The 22,042-nt window shown below is 44.3% G+C and overlaps 1 protein-coding gene across 1 annotated transcript in view; it reads left to right on the top strand.

The window, feature by feature from the left end:
• Positions 1-429: 429 nt before the first annotated feature.
• Positions 430-22,042, top strand: part of LOC119432452 (AP-1 complex subunit mu-1-like) — a 24,419-nt gene continuing 2,806 nt past the window's right edge. The window contains exons 1-9 of the mRNA XM_049658241.1: positions 430-650; positions 934-988; positions 5,517-5,673; positions 7,300-7,367; positions 7,912-8,314; positions 8,995-9,004; positions 15,898-16,162; positions 17,518-17,676; positions 21,545-21,670. Of these exons, the coding sequence (XP_049514198.1) occupies positions 947-988; positions 5,517-5,673; positions 7,300-7,367; positions 7,912-8,314; positions 8,995-9,004; positions 15,898-16,162; positions 17,518-17,676; positions 21,545-21,670 (1,230 nt within the window). The 5' untranslated portion in view covers positions 430-650; positions 934-946. The remainder of the gene's footprint in view (positions 651-933; positions 989-5,516; positions 5,674-7,299; positions 7,368-7,911; positions 8,315-8,994; positions 9,005-15,897; positions 16,163-17,517; positions 17,677-21,544; positions 21,671-22,042) is intronic.

The following is a 22,042-nucleotide window of genomic DNA, read 5'->3' as shown; positions in this document are numbered from 1 at the left end:
TTGCGTGAAACGAGCGAGACGTAGAGTTGAAACTGGAACTAGTGCACGCATTCACGGCATCGCCCACTGTGGCATCGCATCGCCTGACCAACACCTCTCGATGGCGCTACTATCGCCCCCGTACGTTTATTAGCGCACGCGAGCGAACCACAACTGCAATAAACTGTCATTAATGCATAATTCATTAATACATTTGCATAAGTTCGAATGTTCTGCGTTGAGTATTTAACGGTATTTATTTCTGATTGTCGCCGTTGCCAGGTTGTTAAAAAATTAAAACATTTATTATTGTACATAAAATAATATTTCAACTATTACAATACACGTATGAACTATCCAGAAGGCATTATTTTAAATAAACGAACTACTTAAAATCGGCCCAAAACATTGATAACGAAACACGCAGCATTTGAAGTCAAGTCAAGCCACTCTGTCAAGTGGCTTCCAGCGGTACTTGCCGGACTCCTTTGGCAGCGGCTGGCAGAGATTCGTGGTTCTGTTACGGCCCTGTTTGAGTGTCCCGTCGGCTCCGCGTCTAGTTTTTCTGATATGAGTGCGATTTGAGAAGCGTAGCACATATTCGGTGGCCCCCCGCGAAGGGCCTGTGACCAAGGGGACCACCCGATTGCTTCCTCGGGTCATCGCCAGCGGTACGTATTGATTCCGGGGCCGGCCGTTTATGATGCTTCGTGTCCCGGCTACCCAAGGCCGCGATTTGCTGTCAACTCCGCTCATCATAGCACCGTCATTCGCTGCGCCGGTGTTAGAGTTCGCGCGATTAATGGCTTGGGCTAACGGTGCGAAGTTTGGCCCCGGTCTGAGCTAACGATTGCAGTCGCGCGATAGTGCCGGCTGTTCGCGTTCGCATTTCATACCGTTGCACTCGGTTCTTGTTCTACATCGCATTTTCCTGTTTATCTCTCGCCGTTTCAGATAATCCGGCACCATGTCTGCTTCAGCCATTTACATACTGGACCTGAAGGGCAAGGTAAGCACTCGGCAGTTCGTTGGTGGCGGCGTTTTCGATGCGAGCTTTCGCTGGACCGCGGCGGCAACACAGGAAGCGAGCCACTGCGGGCTTCCCTGACCTACGCTCAGACTAGATCATCGACATCGCCAGCTGACTGCTCTCATTACGGCGGCAGCTCAGCACGACGCTATGCTGGCACGGCCGCGGCGCGATCACTTTCCGTACGTAGTGGGCGTGGTCTTGCTGAAGTATGTTCGGAACTGCACGAGATACGAACCGCATTGAGACAGGCTGCTGCAGAGTAAGCCGGCGCGTATCCGTTGCCAGACAACACCCTGAAACGAAAAACATCAAAAAGGAGAACCCAAATTGATGGAGTCGTACTTAAGAGTGAAGTGTAAGCTTAGAACAGTCAGCTGAGAAGAGGTGCCACTAGTGGATGGAACACCGTCTCCAGGCAAACCAGCGTGGTAGTGAGTGCTTAAAGGAGTGCGTTCCCTTTAAATACAGCGGTAGGTTGACGCATGCATTTCTCTTATTTGTAATAGTATCATCAAAATGAAACCTTAATGCTGTGTTGGTATTTAACTGTCTAAATGTTCTTGAGGCATGCACAAGTTAGTGCCTTCCGTATGGTGCGAGCTGTTTGTCAGAACACCGGGGGTTTGGACGTGCTCTGAAAAACGAATTGGTCACAGAACAAGAGTCATAGTTCGCATGCTGTCAACAAACTCATGGGATAACATAGGGTAACAGAACAAGAACCACAGTCAGTGCAGTTGTTCACAAGAATCACATTGACTGTAGCTGCCTTTGCGAATAAGTGGCTGTGCTTTCTGCTGCGTGATGTCAGGTTGCGGGTTTGATACCCGGCCACTTCGACCGCATTTCGATGGTGGTGGAACGTAAAAATGCTAATTTCCCGACATTTACGTGCACATTAAAGAACCGGAGGTGGTCAAAATTATCCTCATTTCTCCACTACAGCTTCTGTCGCTTGTGATGCTTTGGAATGCTAAAACACATCAGTCACGCCAACTGTGATTTTTGTTCACAAGAATATAATGAGCTTCAAGTAGGTAAATCTCTTGTTTACCAAACGAAGCTTCTGCTCACATTTATTTTAAAAAATGTAGATGCATCACACAGCAGCCATAACTGTGAACTAAGGAAACAGAGTGTGCCCACCTAACTCTTTCGTTACCGCTAGATATGTGCTCATTTTCAGTACTTTTATGTTTTAACAGTTTATTTCAAGACATAGTAGTCACTACGTATACTGTGAACATAAAATTATAGCCCGATCACTTGTCTTTTGAATGGATGTATAGCAGTAATAATTGATCAGACAATTTTTGAGAATTTTTATGTAAAACTTCGAAGAAGCACCTCAGTGAACACGAATGAAAGTAATAATTTGCTATTTTAGGTATCAGTACTGAGAACTTTAAAAAATCTGAAATATACAAAATATGCACCTTGTTCTTAGTTCCAAACTTTTGTAAGTCAGATCATGCAAAAAAAAAAAATATTTGTTGGAGTCAATAATATCCATAGTGATGGCTATGCTGTGTGGGAAAGCAGTAGCTTGGAAAATGTGAAAAAGGGGTAAGTTCCTGTTGTCCGTGGATCATTTGTATTTATTCAATACAGCAGGCACCTGGTTTGTTTTTACTGCATTATGTAGGCTCGTGAAGCAATGGTTGTCATGTCGGGGAGAATGCAGAAATCTCCTCATACTTCATCATTGCATTCAATCAGCTTTTCTGTGAAAGCAGGGTGGTCTGGTGTGCATTCAACTGGCGGTGGAGCCCCCACATGCTATGTTGAGTTCCTGTACAGTGCTGTACAGTAATGTGGAGTGTTGCACAATATTGTGCAGTAACGAATAATGGCACTTGCACAGGCGGTGTTCAAAATGTTTGAGATTAGACAGCTAGTCGAGCTTCGGTCGAAGGTCGGTCTGAAATCAACTGCGGCCTCTTTTGTGAGTGAAAACCTCGCACGACGCGAAGGATCGCCCGTAATAATCTGTACATATGCTGTTGAAGCGCTGATGGATAAAAGCAACACACAGTGGTGAAAATAAAGTTGCACTTGATATTAGCAGAACACAATTATCAAAATTCCATGCTCTCATGAGCACTTACCGTTGTTTGAGACATCGTGCAAACAACCTATACATTGTATCGGAAAATTGACAACCCGAGAGAAGCCTCTGTCTTCATTGCTGCTGTCATTTAAAAATTATGTTGCTGAGTAGATCAAAGTAGTAAAATTTTGCATCTTTTTATTGAGAAAGTGCTAGGAGCACTGGAGGCTAGTTTCGACCATACCTCCAGCCGAAGTTCTATTTTTTCAGACTCCCCAATCTGGCAAAAATTGTCAAATCTGACAAATAGTAATAGTTAAGTCCTCGTTTCCGATGGTGCATGATGTTGCTAGTAGAAGAATTATTACAGAAATGTTCAACAATGCGTAGAAAAACTGTACATCAATTGGTTGTTATAGGCACGGTAATGAAAGAGTTCAACACAAATTTATGTTATCCTTATTGCAGCACAGATTTTAAAAAGCAGTGAGACTGGTACTTTATTCATCGCTTATTTCTTTTTGGTCTTGACACTAAGCACTGTTTTAAAAGATCAATTTACACCAACCTGCTAAGGATTTCTTGTGAAGCATTCTTAGCTAGTCGGATTTTTTAATAATTCTTTATCAATAAAGCTTTTGTCATAAGTTCGAATGGCAGACGTGTGACAGTTGCATGTCGCCTTTCTGGTCCATTTAAAATACCTTCTCAGTTTCACATGTGACGCGATCCTTGTTTCTAAACAAAGTGATTGTTTTTGCAATTTAATTCTACTAGGGGTGACCAGTTCAACTTATTATTTTATAATGTAGGCTTTTTAATTTCATGAACTTCGTTGTAAGACTCTGGAGAGGTCACTTTTCACAATTTATTCTTATTAATGATGCTAACTTTTTTTAAGCATTTTGCCAGTGTTATGAGCAAATTTGACCACCACATAAATTTTTGCATAGACAGTGCGCATTATAAGTTCATTTGCAGCCTTGTGTTTAAATAGAATGGATTGACTCATCAACTGTGGCATTCCACCACTAACTGCAGAGTTGTTTCCTGCCTGGCACATGTGATATGTGGTGCAGGCAAAATGCTAAAATTTTTGTGGTAATACACGTTTTTTCCTTATTCACATGTGCTTCTCTGCATTGCATGTTTGCTGAACTAATGGTGCCACAGGTCATATTTCTGGTCACTTGTGCACAGTTTCATCATGAGAGTCATGCCTTCATTTTCCATGCCACACACTGATAGCACACTGATAGCAAAAATGAATACACAGCCCTTAATATGGCAAACGGCTTCATGAGAAATACATCTTTGAAATTTATGAAAAGGGTTCGTGGCTTATGTTGCATAAACTCATGTGGTCAAAATTAATTTACAACCTCTTCAAGTCACAGTGTCCCTCACATCCAAACTGTGACTTTAGGATGTGACTGAGCATTTATGCCTTGATGCAGAAAGTGAGTTGTGCAAAACACAAGTACACTGCTACTGGTTCAGGGACTGAACTGGACACCACCATCATTTCAGCCCTGCCACGGCACCATCTGAGCATTCCAAAATGCTAGCAGACAGCACAGTGAGGGCAAAGCAAATGACAACTTAGAGCATTTAAACAATCAACTGTTTTTTTAGCCAGAGCTGCTTTCCGGAAGATTACAAATTTCTCAGTTTATGTTAAGTGGTCTGAAGTCGCTGCATTAACAATGATAGAAGGAAACAAGTTAGTCATTTAATAAATGTATCGTTTGCTCATTTGTTTCATCCCCAAAGCTGTAAGTTGGACCTAGTGGAGGCTGCTGTAATAATTTTGGCCACCTGGTTTTTTTTAACATGCATCCAAATCTTGGTCAGTGAACGTTTATACATTCCACCCCTTTGTGAATACGCTGCAATGGCTGCTAGTTATATCTGCTACCCTGCGGCCTGCAGCCAAATGCCATGGCAACGGAGACTTTGCAGCAGGTGCTTCTCAGCTGAGCCTTCATGCTTACTGCTTCTTTCAAAAGGCAAGGAACATTGGCTAGATACCTTTGCATTCATGCCCTTGTAATAAAGCTTTGTTCTTCGCAGCAGACATGGTAGTCTGACAAGGATCCACAGGTGCCTAGGATTGGCATGGCAAACTTCATCTTTTCCAATCTAGCCATTGCCAACGACTTTCTTATGGAATCCGACCTATTGCCCTGTTAAATTTGCATCTGTTGTCTTTGTTTGTATGTGTGGCTTTACAATTAGTGGTGTTTTATTTATTTTATTATTCTTGCTATTCTTTTCTTGTTAACATGTACTTTCACCTTTCCTCACTGCTAAGTTTTTATCAGTCCTAGAAGTTTATTTGCAGTTGTCATTTAGAATAAGCCATTGATTTCTTGTTCAACACATTATAGTGGGTATGAGCCACAGGTTCCTTGGCCAACTATAACAACACTTGTTGCATTCCGTTCTGCGCAGGTGCTGATATCGCGCAACTACCGCGGAGACATAGACATGACTTGCATCGACAAGTTCATGACTCTGCTCATGGAGAAGGAGGAGGAAGGCTGTGTGACGCCCATCCTCCGGCACTCGGACATCGCCTTCATGTACATCAAGCACAACAACCTCTACTGTATCCTTTTCTCTGGCACAAGGCTGGCCCCCCGAAAATTTCGCTTGTGCACTTGCCCCAACTGCTGTGGCTGAAGCATTGCTTTGAGAGACCATACTCTTGACAGAAAACACACTCAAGCGTTACTCTCAAATGCAGGAAGTTCTAGATTAGATTATAAAAGAGTTGTGCGTGTCATGCAGTGCATTGAACAGGTAACCTGCTTTGTATTTAGAGGGACTCAAAAGGAAAATATTAAGCCGAGTTAGATCGATAGATGATTCATCTAAAAGAATATCATCATTGTCTGCGTGCCAATATATGACTGTTGCATGGAAAATTGCCATCGAAAGTGCCACTGCTGCACCCCGATTTGTACCACGCGTGCCAAAGTGGGCGAGTTGACATAGACCCCATGCGACCTCCCTCTCTGCTGCTCCCAGTGAATCAGTCAGTGCTGATTTCACACGAGATGCACCATAGTCCGAAATAGGTGGCGCCACTTTGATTTCCCATTTTCGTCTCTTTCTCGTATGCAAATGATCTGTTCTCGCTACAAAGGATGAGAAGCCCAATTCCTCAATCTAGCTCCCAACTTAATATTTTCCTTTAGTCTTCTTTCAAGCAACAATTGGTGCCAAGGGCAGGAAAGTGCAGCTTAAGGCTGCAAAGGATTCTACTGCTACGTTTTTTGAACTCAGTGCAGTGCAAGAAATGCTACGGCTCGTGTCAGCAAACCAAAAGAAGGGCTGGTCACTCTTTCTGCGGTGTTTACTGAATGAAAACTTTGCAAAAAGGATTAGTAGCACACAATGGCGTGAGCCCTCTCTTCTCGGAACACACGGCCGGTTCTTGTTGCTGAGTGTCCAGCTTGAGCCCTAGCCTTTGCTGTACTGAAGACGGAGTGCAGATGGATCGGTGTGGTTTAGGAAACATGAATACTGCTTTGGCTAAGTTAATGGCAACAATGACGTAATTGAAAATCTCTTGGAGGGGCTCTTGTCCTGTAGTTGATGGCAGTGGCACTCCCATAATGCTCCAATTTTGACTTAATAAGCGGCAGGTTAGATAATAAAAGAGGCTTGTGCAGAAGTGTACATGTTAGTCTTGTTCTTACATAACAATAGTTGTTGGATGGATTGACAACATAAGGTGTTACGTAAACTCCCAACCAAGAAAACTGGCACTACTGTTATCCAGTCACCACACCAGCATCGATAAGTAGATGTTTTTGGATTAACATCTGTTGACTTTCTGATATGCTGGGTAATAACTTGCAAGAGAAGACTGCAGGTGTAATAGCTGCCACCAGTTATCTGACCTGCATCATGGGACATCGTGTAGTTTTTTTTTGTCTTTTTTTGTTATCAGCCCGTAATAAATGTAGGAAAGTACTTAGTCTTGTAATCACTGCAGATTTGTTTTTGTTGACATACTTTGGGCGAGGGTATCATAGACTCTGAAGTATTTAAGAAATATAATTTTTGCACATGAGCCAGTGCCATGTATGAGGTAACGAGTTGCCATAAAGCATGCAGGATAGATGCTCTACCATTATGTTATCCTGTGAAATGTGAGCTTCTCACATGAATCTGTGTTAAGAAATCAAAAACCATGCTTGTGGCCCTTGACCTGGTGTTCTTTCAGTGGTGGCGACTTCGAAGAAGAACGCCAACGTCGCTCTCATATTTGCATTCCTTCATAAGATAGTTACTGTAAGTACGAATTCCTTATACAATTCACTTTAATTTTTATAGACATTAATTACAATACCAACATCGGTACACTTACATGGTTTGTGGAATGGGACTTTTTGAAATATAAGTATAAAGTAAAAGAGGAAAATAATTGTAATGTTTTAAGGCGCTATTAGTTACTTGAGAGTGCATTGTGGGCATGGTTGCATCACGATGTTTAATATGAACCACTGACTCCAAACGTCACATGCCTTGTAGTAGTAGTAGGTAGTAGTATAGTGTCTTTATTTCTTTTTTGCTTGCGTACACTATAAAAACTTATGCAAAATGTGCTTTTTTGCACATTTTTACACATTTCTTGCATGAAATCATGTGACACAGTTTAGCAGAAGTACTTTTTCTCCAGGTACAATAACAGAGTGACCAAGTATACCATATAATCACCTTGTGTAAGCTGTCTGTAGTATTGTTAGTGTTTTCTATGTCTACCCTGCTTGTATGTGTGTAGAGTCTACAGCATGTGTCTGTACAGCATATGTCTTGCGGCCTGTTTTGTGTTCAGGTGTTCAGCGAGTACTTCAAGGAGCTAGAGGAAGAGAGCATCCGGGACAACTTCGTCATCATCTACGAGCTGCTGGACGAGCTGATGGACTTTGGCTACCCACAGACCACCGACGGCAAGATCCTGCAGGAGTTCATCACCCAGGAGAGCCACAAGATGGAGCTGCAGCCACGGCTGCCCATGGCGGTCACCAACGCCGTCTCCTGGCGATCGGAAGGCGTCCGCTACCGCAAGAACGAGGTCTTCCTCGACGTTATAGAGTCGGTCAACCTGCTTGCCAATGCCGGCGGCAGCGTGCTACGTAGTGAGATTGTGGGCTGCATCAAGATGCGTGTCTACCTCTCGGGCATGCCGGAGCTTCGCCTGGGCCTCAATGACAAGGTCCTTTTTGAGAGCACAGGACGTGAGTGGCAGATTCTTGGCACTGTCTTCTGTAATTCAGACCTCTTTCTTTTTCAAAGTGGTGTTATCCCTTTCAGACACCACTTTATCCCGGTGATTGAAAACTTGCTTTAACCACATTTCTTGCATCTTCAGAATCATAGAAAGTGTACACCTGCAGAAAAATGAAGAATTTTCAGTTCTTTAGTGATTTTTGTCAATTTTACAGAATGTGGACTCTATGCCAAAACTCGCTACACGAGCATCAAATATGAGAACATCAACTATTTCGTGTATTGAAAAGCTTGAAAAGCACTTATCCAGCAGCTTGAAACTTATACCTGGTGCATGACATTGTGAAAAACAGTGAAAGAAGTGAACCCACTACATACGACAACCTACTGACACCAAGCAAGAACACCTAACCGTCTACCTTCACACTCATTCTACTGAAACATTTTGCACATGTTATCCAAAATTGCAGCACAATTCTAATCATAAGTGTTTCATGATATATGTGACACATTTTAAATATCATTACTGTCATTGGTGCTTTTGCTGTTGATGCGCTATCTTTGGGCACGCAGTTGTGTATCTAGCACTTGAAAGGGTTATTGTAGAAAGTTTTTAATGCAAAGCTCCTTTTACTTCATAGTACCAAGCACTTTGTGGTCGGTAATTCATCTTATTACATTGCTTTAGAGCGCGAAAGGTAGGTTGTGGTTGGTAGGTTCTTGTCTCGTCACGTTTGGGGCTTTTTCATTAATAAAACAAAATTGTGATAGGAACCAAATGCAATGTAAAACTATGAAATTGACCAACATTAGTTTTCTATAAAGGCTATTGATAGTATCAACAGTATCGTGGTATTTTTTATGAAGAAACTATCACTAGTACGATTGATAGTATTACGGCACTTTAATAAATTGACTTTGATAGGATATCGATAGAGTTGCATTGATAGTGCTATCGATAGCTTTGCAGTTGTTGGCTAGCAATATTACCACAAGTTTTGCAATAACTGTTGATCGGTAACACTCAGTTCATATGAAATCATATATAACGGGGACGATTAAAATTTGCCTCTTGTTAGTTATTGAAAAAACGGAAGAAAGTATCATTGATATGATCAACGGAAGCAGCGGCAGGTCACCCTTGAACGAAACTGATGTTGCATGAGGAGGGAGAAAGCGAGAGCAAGCAGCGCCTGCGCGGCCTATGCACCGCGGAAGCAGCGGGAGGTGCGCCGTCATAGCGCAAAGCTGCGTCTCTCGAGACGAAGCTGCAAATTTTGCAAGACTTGAAGTACGAGCTCGCGCAGTGGATATATTCTAGCGCCACGATTCTAGAAGCATTGGTAATTACAACATTCGTGACGTTTGACATCTAAATATCCAGTGACGACCAGATTGACAATGGCCCGCCTTTGACACCGACCCGAGGTTCAACCAAAGTGCAACATCGAGTCGCTCATTGAATTCATGCACGCTAAAATATATTGATTGCGCGTGTTGTAATGTTGGGCTTCTATCGACGTTTCGGCTTGCTTGCAGTTAGCGATCGGCACTGCCTGACGTAATCTTGCTGGCATGGGCCTCCGGATGAGGGGGGCAAAAGGAGGCGGCTGCACCCCCCTGGAATTTGAACAATAATTTTTTTCGCTCGAGCTAAAAGTTTATTAGCACCTCAGTTCCTTATATCCGTAGAAGCGAGGGCAGCTTCTTCCAGGGAGTTTTGGGGTAAATATTTGACGTGCACCAGCGAGAATCGTGGGGTCTTGTACGCGATCGAGGCCAGTATGAGTTGTCGTTTTAACAAAATGGCCGTAGGAACACGAAACGAATCGACCTGTGACATGATTTGCTGGAATGCGCTTTTCCGTACTGTAATGAAAACAGGTGTTAAGGAACGCCACAATATGCCACCAGACTGAGTGAAAACGCGGTCTTCAATATCTGTGCTTGTGCTACGGGAATGGCGGCTGGGCCTTTATTAAAAGCTGTGCACAGCACGCTTCCTACACCAGATGCACTGTCAAATAGATAGGTGAAGGTGCTTATCGCAATGGGTTTGTGGCAATTGCTGTGAATGGCAACATGCGACGACCCGTGAAGAGATTTGCTAGTACCGGAATAGCAAATCGAGTGCATGGCAGCATTTTCACGTGGCACGAGCGGGCGAGTATTGCGGGAAAGCTGCCGTTGCATGCACCTACTACTCTCGATTACACATGCATTTCACACCTTTTCTTGTTTACATGGGATTTAGTGGCTGGAAAACGTATTATACAATCACAGGTTTGGCGATATTCTGGATGTTAGTACCGAAAAATTGTATTTCCCGGGAACGTATTAGCCTGGTAAAAAAGCGCAACTGCATTGGGTCATTTTTTTTTTTTTGTATTCTCGATCGTGAACGTTGGCTGCTGGAAAATTGTACGAAGCGGGATGGTATCAACAAGGTTCTAGTGTAGTATGCCTATCACTTATACTCCGAACTAACCATGTTTACACCAAATCAACAAACTTAGTTTGTTTTCTCTATTTTAACCCCTCCAGGGCGCTGTGTGCCCACTTGTGCATGCTGAGAAAGTACATCATAAACAAAAGCACTGATTAAAATAATGATATTGAAAATGTCTCGCATACATCTTGAAATACTTCTGATTGGACCTGTGCTGCAAGTTTCGAATAATGTGTGTAAAATGTTTTAGTAAGGCAATTTTAAAGGTAGACGACTGGGTGTTTGCTCTCATGTCAATATGTTCTTGTGTGGTGCGTTCACTTTCGATGTTCCTGGTGACATTTTTTACATTTGAGCATCTTTTTCAAGTAGGCTGCATATATGCTTTCCCTTATGCTAGACATGAAATAGTTGATGCCTTTCATATCTGATGTTCCTGCAGTGAGCTCTCGCATGAAGTGTGCATTCTGCTAACCTTGACAAAACTTGCTGAAAATTTGAAAATTCTTACTCATTTCCTGCAGCTGTACGCTTTTTATAATTCTCAAGATGCAAGAAATGTGAGTGAAACTAAATTTCAATGGGCAGAATTCATTGGCGCCTGAGGGGGTTAAAATCTAGAAAGGCTAAATGCTGCAGTGCAGTCATATACATTTATAATGTTTTTTTTTCTTGTTCTAATTGAACAGCTAGCTATATCTGTAACTTAGTGTTAACTTTCTTGCCCTTCAGTCCACTCCTGTCAAAATTATGTATATCCAGAAGCTGAGAAGCATGTTCTGCTGGTACTGATGGCAATAGACTGCACTATTATACTACTACAGTCACTTCCGAGAGTGGTGTGGTGGAGCTTTGGCTTGGACTCCAGAATTCTAGGGAGTTGCTGTTCTTTGACTGTCGTCGCAACACTATGCTCTAGTGAACAATGTCACATGATTTTGTACCGCTATCATGGAAAGCTATACCTTGTAAAAACTTTGCCACCATGGTACGGTGGGGTATCCATCTGCAATGCTTGGTGATGTGTGCACTGTGAGAATGCAGAGCATTATGATCATTACCGCAGTCTGCATAGCACGTAGCTTGGGATATGCAGGAAAACATTGCCAAGTTTACGTTGCGATGATTACGTTCAGTACATTGTGGGATTTTGTGCTATCGACGGTAATATCAATAGTTCTTTTGCCATCGATAGTTGTAGTGATTAAAGTATCACTCGGCATGCTCACTCATGAGTACACCGACTTCTACTTGTTCCACACTGATTTCACAAATGTGAGATAGAGCATAAGCGACGAAAAGTGTGAATGGATCTGGAGTATGAACAGTGCTCATTTAACGAGAATGCGGCACGAAGGCGAATCGTGGCTGAGCACGAGGTCACGGGATTGAATCCCGGCCGCGGCGGCCGCATTTGATGGAGTGTGAACATGCAAAAACGTGTAGTTGGCAAAAACGCATGGTGGTCAAAATGAGAGGAATCCGGAGCCCTCCACTAGCGGCTGCTGGTAAGTGTGAAAGGGCTAGTGTGATACCGTAAGTAGGAATGTCACGTGATTGAGTAAGAAATTGTTTTTGGTATCCACCACGTAAAACCCTAGAAAGAAGAAGAACCTAACCACTTAGCAAGTAAAGTGCGGAGTGGGTAGCTGAGTTCTCGTCATCTCATGACTTATTTGCTAGCAGCGGCGAAGGCCTCGCAACATCTTTCGCAGCGCGGCCGCGGCGCGCGCTGAGACACGCTTTTCACTACGCGCGCACATCCCGATTATTTTTTCGCTAGTGAGCTGGTCGCCAAAAAATTGCCCGCCCATCGCGATGTAGCCGGTGCTCTTCATCTTCGACAGCCTTGCACTGAGTAAAAGCGAAACTACTGCTTACCGCAACCGTGGGGAGAAAACCGCGGCCGTTATCGACGAGATCGTGGTCGGCGACCTTGCGGTTCACCAGGCGGCCGACGCCATAGCCGACGACGTCAAAACGAAACTACCGTTTGCTGCAACAAGTGCGCATCGAAACCGCGGTCGCTATCGAAAACAATCATGGATGGCGACTACGCAGCTGCGAAAGGCACGCAGCCAACGCGCGCACCGTCAAAACGAAACTACTAAACCGCTGCTGCAGACGAAACTGTGCTGGTTATCGACGCGATCATAATCGCGATTACGCACTTATGAAGGCACGCGGCTAGCCGCCAACGCGGTGGTTACGCGCGGCGATTAACGCAAGAATAAAGGCTTCGAGGACACATTTAGGCACGAAGAGTTCCGGCGTTGCTGTCAGTCACGTTTATAGCGTACGATTGCCGCTGAGGACCATACCAATGAGGACTGCCATCGCTTCGTTTTTGGACGCTAGCGCCGTTTTAGCTCTTTTGCGGCGCGCACTTGTGGTGCTCCGCGCATCAGTTTTTTTTATCCTCGAAGTATAACATCAGTGCGCACGTACGCTATCGGCACCTACCCTATCTACAAACGGGAGAAATGCGCACGGTGGTTAAGTTAGAGCCTCCGAGATTCAAGTGCGAAAGCTTAGGCGCGCTGCCCATGGCTGCCCATTTTCGGAGATGGGGTGGCGACAAGCTGCTGCGGATTTATTGCGCAGTTCGCTGCGTTGCCGTTACGCCACTGTGATGTGCTTTTTGACACTTGGGCATAGGTAATAGAGGTTTTGTGGATCAAGCGCACCTCGTGTTCGCCGTTTTCGCCACTTGGCGAGCGCGGGACACGGAAAATTTACCAGTGCTTGCGGAACCACGAGCAGGGGCCTGCGGAACCCCCGGGTTCCGCGGAACCCCCTTGAGAACCCATGTTCTAGGTGACTCAGTTGATCTCTTAACAGAGAGCAAATGTTTGTCTCCAAAGCAAATGTTTGTCTCCAAATCTTCCGGTTTGATTTAATGTTTACCTTTATGCCTCTCTATAAAGGAGTACTGACACAAAAATTTGGTGTCCCACCTTTCTTTTGCTCCTTTAGGTAGCTGTTGACTCTATAGTTATGGTACAAGGCTTCGATTCCTCGAAAGCACCACAAAGGATTAATCACTGCAGCTTTTGCACGAGTAGTCCAAAACGCATGTCAAGCGCAGCGTGGCTTCGGACGGGAAAAAAAATAGACTAATTGCGTCACCGAAAGCGGAGGTGACGGAGTGTGGTGGTTGAAGGAAATACATTAACAAAATGCAGGGGGACGCGCTCTCCTCTCCTGTCTCATCAAGTGCTGAACTGATTTGACTTTTGGCAGCAGGGCCATAGTGTGTGTATGGGTCAGTAGTATCTGGCACCACAACATCGCCATAACAGGTTTTCGTGACATGTAGAGTCTCTTTTTTTTTCACGTCTGAAGCTGCGCTGCTCTTGACACACATTATGAACTATACCTAGTCGCATTGAAAGGTACCATATTGAATTATTTGTTGGGCTCTCAGCGAACTTAGTCTGCATAGTGTAATTACTGGGTCAACAGCTATGCAATAAAGAAATTAAAACGAGAAAAAAATGTACTCTCTGTGCTCCTGTAACTGTCTCCCTACCATGGGGTATAATAGGTGTTTTTTTGTAGGTTACGCCAGATTTTTTTTCTGAATGAACTACTGCACTCAATATATTATTTAATGCATGAACAAAAAGCAGAATGAATGCACTTTTCATGTGTTCAAAGTTTTATGAACGAGATGTATGTCATAAAAAAGATAAATTGCCAGATCAAGAGTGTGGGATAAAATTTAACAAAGTTTGTAAGGACACACTTGTATCTGCTAAGAAAAATACTGCAAAGAAAATTATGAGATATTTAAAATGTATTGCCATCTAAGAGGCACTATTTCCGAAAAAATCAATATTTTATTGAACAAGTATTCCGCTACAAAAATTGAACTGCAAGCACTACACTTGGGCGTGCCAGGCTGCCAGCCGCCGATGTTCCAGGCTGGTTTGCGTCGCCATCACTCTCGATGCCACAGTCCGACGAAGAAGTAGCATTCTCAGGCTCGCTGCTGCTCGATCCATCGATAAAATCAGCCACAGACGCAGTGGAATCACAAGATCTGCGATCTTTTGAAACACCCGCGCCGCTCTCGAAGGCTTGCCTTTTTGCTTTCTGCTTTGATGATTGCGAAACTTCGAAGCAAGTTCAGAAAGTAGTGCCTGGCAGGGAAAAAGCGAACTGCCTAGAAAACAAAAATATAGTTCTCCTTCTTCACGTCCGATGGCACAGTGTGTCCGTGAGCGACGCGGAAGGTCTCAAAGTGGCGTTTCAAACCATCGATAGCGGGCCAATGATTTCCAATGGGTGCGGTACGGAAAGAGTTAATGAGTGTGGACTTTCGGCCTTGTTGGCGTGACATAATGAGGAACGGTTAAACACATCTGTGTGTTAGCACCCGGCTCGGCTGCGGGAGGTGTGTGGTTTGATCCCACCGCCGGGCACCCGCTGGTTTATAAGATGAGTGTAAGCAATCCCTACCCAGGAGTCCGGCTTTCTTGAGGTGCAATGTTTTGGAGAGGTTCATACAGGCTGCTATGTTTACTGTGCAAGAACCGTGACAAACAAAACACCAAACAACTCAAAAAAGGAGTCTGACAGTCCCATGCCGCTAACTTCCAAATAGTTGAGCATCCTTCTAAACATCTAGAACTGATGTAGTCGTGGAGCACCCGGTCGAGAGCGCACTTTTACCTATTTTATCGGTAGGTTCTTGGCAGCAGCTTTCGTCTGGCTCCCACAGCAGCGACAGATGCTCGACTACTTCACCAAAGCTATGGTGGGGCCGAGGGGCACCAAGAGACCCTTGCAAATCTCTATAGGGCCTCCTTTCGAGATGAGAACCCATATAAACAATTGAGTGCCAGGTCATGGTACATCTCTACTCATTAGAAAAACACCTGTGGGTTTTTGGCGGCACCAGGATTCAAACCTAGTATCTCCCGCATACGAGATGGACGCTCTACCATTTCACCACCTTGCAGTTAGTGCTTGTGTGTGCCTTTTTTCACGTCCTTTCACTCCTGTAACTTGTTCACTGTGAAATGGGTCACAGGCAGCTATTGCCCCTGTGCGGCGGTGCAGGGATTTCCTGCAGTGCTCAAGCAACATCATTGCTAGAAATCAGTTGAGAGGAAAAACACTTGTTGCTTCTGGTAGGAGGCGTCCTAGCGCCATCTCTCTGCACCTTGAGCACAACTTCCTGGTGACTCACCAGTGGTGGTTCATCGCGCACGAGAATCAAGACTCCAAAAAGTGCTGCGGCAGTGAATGCGTTTGGCAATTTTCCTGGCAAATGTTGTGCAACGCGTCACTGTGCCGTGTGCTTAGCCTGCCTGTGTTGTATGTTCAGGTGAAACCCCTTATCTGGATCGAGTCTGTGATCGAACGCCACGCCCATAGCCGAGTGGAGTACATGGTCAAGGTTGGTATGCTCTTTCTTCTTCCTCCTTGCCAGTGTCATAATTTTAGCGAATTTTTGCTATGTCTAGCAAATGATAGATTAGGCATGTTTATCGGCACCCTCCACAGTGCCTCAGTTGCTACAGCACTTCACTGCTGAGCATAAGGTCACAGGTTCAGTTGCTGGCTTCGATAACTGCAGTTTGATGAAAAAGGAATGCAATACTGCTGGTGCTTCGAGATTTCAGTGCACTTGAAAGAGCTCATTATTTGGCGACTTGTGAGTGTAAAAAAAAATGTTTCGCTGTAAACAGCTACTGGTTAGCTTGTTTACAAGATGTGGTCATGAGTCTGAATTGCGAGCAAGCAGCAAAGGAAGACACCACTTAATTTCTCATGGTCTGAAATATGACACTAATCACACAGTACTACTGCAGGATCCTTCTCGTATCCTGCCGTGTTCACATACTGTTTGACGGCTGCTGTTGAAAAAAAATGTTGCCCGTTGGCCACCGTGGCTGTGAGTGGCAGAGGCTAACACTCCCAGATTTGATCTTGTATGCCTACACAAACACCCTAAAAAGTGGATTGGGGCAAAATCGCCTCTGTAGCTCTTGGCAATATTGCCACGTCACCAACGTGGCAATATGTATAATGGTGATGTGGATTTGACTCCCACCAACAGAAAGCTGTCTTTTCATTCACTTTTATTTCCCATTTACTTAATATTTCTCATTTCCCATTTACTTAATATTTTTACGTTTCCTTTAAGAATAATAGTTAAAAATCCCCTGTGCTTTCCTTAGCTTTAGCGTCTGCTGTCTTCATGTTATCGTTGTTACTAAATACTTAGGCTTGTGTGAAGATTCATATTTTTGAATATTCTGTATTGACTTCAGATCGAATTTGAGTATTAGAAATCTTCAAAAGTTCAAGAAGAACGAATATAAACTTTAAAATATGTACAATCAACAGTTCAGGTTTCTGTGTGCAAGTCACATTGCCATTCACCCTGCTTCAAGCCAATACAAGCCAAAGACGAAGTCACCATGCCACCGACCAATTTCAGATTATCGAAGTTCCGATTAAATGGTGTCCGAAACACGACCTTTTATCGACCACAGTAATTTGACGAGAATTACTATTCGCTTCGAAGTTGATTCAAACCTGAAATTTTCAATTTGTCTAACCCTAAAAAAAGTCAGGCCCCCCAATTTCTCGTATTCTTCTCATTGTTTACATGCAGTGTCTCTGTAGCAGGCCCATATCGTATGGCTGTCGTGAGAGAGTATTTTTGCTTCATGTTTAAATTATTTGTGTGCTTTTTCAGGCACTTGATGCAACTGTGGCTGACACCTCAGTGTTATGACTTTGCAGGCCAAGAGTCAATTCAAGCGCCGGTCTACTGCCAACAACGTGGAGATTGTGATACCGGTGCCGCACGACGCAGACACGCCCAAGTTCAAGACAACTGTGGGCAATGTAAAATACGCACCCGAGCAGAACGCTGTCATCTGGAGCGTCAAGTCCTTTCCCGTATGCACCTTTTCCTGACTTATAAGTCCAGTAGACTTCTGCTAATTTAACTTCATTTAATTAGATTTTTTGGTTAATTCAATCCTGACCTATGGTCCCATGCATTCCTATGGGCCCAAACCTTTGTTATTTCGATCCTAAAGTTGGCCTTCGCTGGATAATTTGCACTTGACCAGTCAGCACACACACCTGACTCGGATGGAAACCACAATAGCAACCCTCTTTAGTGGCAACGTCTGTCTCGGCGGAGCTTAGGTGACAGTGAATGCATTATAGACACACCATGTCCTGTTGATAACGCCTATCTTCAGCCGGCCCTAGGAAGATTTTCAAGCTATAGCTGTAGCTCAGTGTCTGATTATGGTATTTACCCTATTTTAACGCGGGTCTTTTTTTTTTAATAATTTATTTTTCTGGAAAATTGGGCCTAAAATTGCCTGCGCAGTGCAGTCAGATACCAAATGAAAACGGCCCTCACGGTGTTCGTATGCTTTACTGCATAACACAAATGTACTGCGTCGAAGCTGAATTTAAAAAATGAGTGCAGCGAAGCTAGTTTTAAGAGACCAACCACCATTCGCCATTGTGCAACACACATTAGACCCTTGCCTATTTTCTTGCCAAGAAATCAGATGCACGTTAGATTTCTAGTTTGCTTAGGAGCTTTAAAGGGGTTCTGAACCACCCCTCTGGCTTGGTGAAAAAATGCAAACTGCAGATAACAGACACTGCTGCGAACATCTCAGCCAAATTTTGTAGCCGTGTGCAGTGCATGCAGCTCACAAGCAGAGCGCGAAGTCACATATTTCTCAAATACTCTTTTTTCAAATGAGGCCTTCTCCTCACCCGCTTCGAAGCTGCCGGCAGCTTGCATATGTTGTCCATATGCAAGATTCCCATAGATGGCTGATAGCTGACATCGATCAAGAAGGATGTTTGGATCCATCCGCTTCTTCCTACTGTTACTGTGTATATTTATTGATGCAGCTTAATAAACGGGCTGAGGTAAGCGAAAATCTGCTTTCGAATTTCGATAAGAATTACGTACTTCTGGACGAAGTCGACTATCCTCTGCTCACGCTCGGCACCCGCGTAGGAATTGACCTTTGGCCACTCTGCTTATCGATGTCATATCGGTTTGGTCTAACTAATTTCATTAGTTAGTTTTAAACACTAAACTAGGCTTAAGATACTTAAGCACGAGATACTTAAGTTCAGACCACACGTACGCTTGCCAGCGCGTGTTCACTCCTGGCTGCTCCTGGCTAGACACCTTGGCAGACATCACTTCGTATTGAGCTATTGACAGCGCTTCAAAATACGCAAGTTGGATGTGGCTACTACATGACCGTCAACCTGGTGAAGGCCAAAGCCGGTCCGTGCCACGTAGCACGGCCAGACTGGAACATATGAGCACGAGCACACACTCCAGCCCTGGGGTGCACAAAGCAAGCCCTACACAAACACACTACAGTTACATGTAGCTGCGGTCTGCTACGTGGCGTAGATACTGCGGCTGCCGCCAGGTGCCACGACAAGCGCATTCACTGAGCGCACTGCGGCTCTCTGAGGACAACCCCATTTGGCGCGTCATCAGTGCCAAAATCGGAAATGGTGGTATCTTTAGTGAACATCCAAAATTAAGTTTGAACTGCACACCACAGTGACATTCAGTAAGCGTAGCGTTGTGGGCATGCCCTGTTCTGCCGTAGCCTTCGCAGTGCAAGTCATTGAAGAAGGAGCGGAAGCACGGTGACGTAGATGTTTGATTGGCAATAACTCTGCTTCTGCTGAACGCATTGAAGTATATTTTGTGGCAAAGTATTTCTGAAGTAGTCTATTTTAACTATGAATGAAATTCTCGGCTTCGATACAATAGTGTTTCAGGACTCCTTTAATGCCATTTCTACGTTCGTTTTCTCCTTTGGACTCGCAGAAAGTGTACACACATTTGATGTGTGTACACTTTGGAACCAGGAAAATACATGCTGGAATCAGGAAAATACGGCCAAATGAATTAGTATCATGTTCTGGTGTTTTTTCTGCATCTTGGTTAATTCGACCTGCTGAATAATTTGATCAAGTTCGTCGGTCCCATCAGGGTCGAATTAACGGAAGTCAACTGTATAGGGCAGTGACCCGTCTACCCACTGTGACTTGTGTCCGCATGAAACAGGATTGTGGTAGGCTATACCACAATCACATGGAACAAATTTTAAGCCCTTTAGGCTGTGCCTAGATAGGCGGAGTGTACCAACCAAGTGACGTGAATAGCCTCCATTTTCACATTTGAAGTCCATGCTGCACTTGAAGTATGTTTGTATGGCTCGCAATTATAATAAAATCTCGGTAATTCGAAATTTCTTCATTCAAGTTGACAGATAATTCGAACTAGTCTGTTGCTCCCGGCAGAATTCACATGTATTTGAATAGGGAAAAACTTGCAAATTTGAATTCTTAGAACCATGCAATGGTTATTTTGAACGAAATTTTTCTGCTCTCATGGACCGCCTTTCGGATAAACCTGATCCAAAAGCCAAAGTTGAAATTGAGCCTTTCAGCTTTGTGGGATACGTTAGGCCCACAGCGCATGCAGTGCATCTCCATGAAACTGGGGTAAATTGCTGCATGAGCAGTATTTTAGCGTACTGTCATCGCGTTCCAAGCTTCAGCGGGTAAGCAAGTTAATGATGCATTGAAGAGTTAGGCCGTTAAGGCACTTTACATCGCCACCAAATGACCAGCGCGAAAGGCTGTGGCATTATCTGATAGGCACGTAGTTCACAGAGCACACCATGCAGTTATCCTTCTCTTTGCATTCCCAGCTCGAATTACCTGTACCGAGACAGTGCTTCCAAAAATACACAGTGAGGCACTAGGCCTTTGTGATACGGTACAGTCACTGACCAATAATTTGGACAGCTTCGAGGAAATTCGGACACATTACAGCAAGCGGTCAAAGATTTTGACTCTGTCTCGATTTACTTGCATGACCACTTGCCAAGTTGAACAAAAATGTGATATTTTTATGTGTGGTCAGTGCCTCCTTGATACTGAAAGTGACAGTTTGCAAGGTCAATCTAGTCGTAGCTGACTCCACCCTAACCACAGTGCAAGATGCTACAGGTTGTGAAGGAGTGCATTAGAGTGTACTAGAGTAGACTGCATTTGCGGTTTGTCACGCAAGTTTGCACATCCATATTTCTTACTTTACATGCTAAGTTCAGTCTTGGGTGACTTTCTTGATTTATATTGCAAACTTTTATCAGTCACAATCATCAAGCACCTTTAAGTGACGGTCACTTTACCCTTGATGTCTCCTTGAAGAGGGCAGCAATTAATCGAGGTAACTGCCGGACATTGGCTGTTGCTGAGAAGCCTGCGATCATACGGCTATCACAGCATGGTCTGCCTCGGTTTTAGTTGCAGGAGGTGGAGATTTGGTGCATTTGGAGATAGTAGTTTCATTAGTCTGTAGCCGCAGCCAAGACAATGGTCAAAGTAAAGACTGACCATGCAAGCACGTGCACGCGCGTTGACTAGCTTTTCTGGCCGTTTGTGAAATAGACCTATTTTCTTGCGAATTCAATATTTCGGACTTTGTCTTTTGTACATTTAGGCAGTCTCCACCGACTTTGACTTATTGGTCGGCGGCTGTATTTTACCGTGCATGTTATTGAGCACAATATTCAAAGGGGGCTGTTCCTTGTTCAAACTCCGTTTTACTCAAACAAACGTCAGAGCCGAGACACTCAGTCAGATTGCTCTCTGCATTGGGGTTAGCCTTCTATGCATGCTGCCACATCCTCCACCTGCCTCAAGGAAAGAGCAGCTTGGTGAGCGCTCTGGTCGCCTCCCCACTTTGCAGGGTGGCAAGGAATACCTCATGCGAGCACACTTTGGCCTGCCCAGCGTTGAGAGCGAGGAGACGGAAGGGCGCGCACCGATCCAGGTCAAGTTTGAGATACCCTACTTCACCACCTCCGGTATACAGGTCAGCATCCGTTGTTTTCTCCAACTGCCTGTTGTTCTTTGACATGTGCGCATTGTACCGGCTGCAGCAGCCCAGCAGTGGCTATGCATTGCGCTGCTGAGCTCTAGTTCGTGGATCCGATCCCAGCCGTAGCGAGGGGGGCAGAATGCAAAAACGCTCCTGTATCGTGTGTTGGGTGCACGTTAAAGAAACCCAGGTGGCCAAAATTAATCCACAGTCTACAACTACGGCCTGCCTCATAATTATATTGTGGTTTTGGCACGTAAAACCTCACACTTAAATTTTTTTTAATGTGCACATTAGACCGAGTGTCCTGTTGTGCCCACTACGTTGTGCTAATAGTTATTGATTCAGGCGTGTTGACGCTATGTG

Source organism: Dermacentor silvarum, chromosome 11 (genome assembly GCF_013339745.2).
Source record: "Dermacentor silvarum isolate Dsil-2018 chromosome 11, BIME_Dsil_1.4, whole genome shotgun sequence".
Classification (NCBI taxonomy): domain Eukaryota; kingdom Metazoa; phylum Arthropoda; class Arachnida; order Ixodida; family Ixodidae; genus Dermacentor; species Dermacentor silvarum.
Note: the sequence above shows the minus strand (reverse complement) of the source record. Positions and strands in the feature narration are given on the sequence as shown.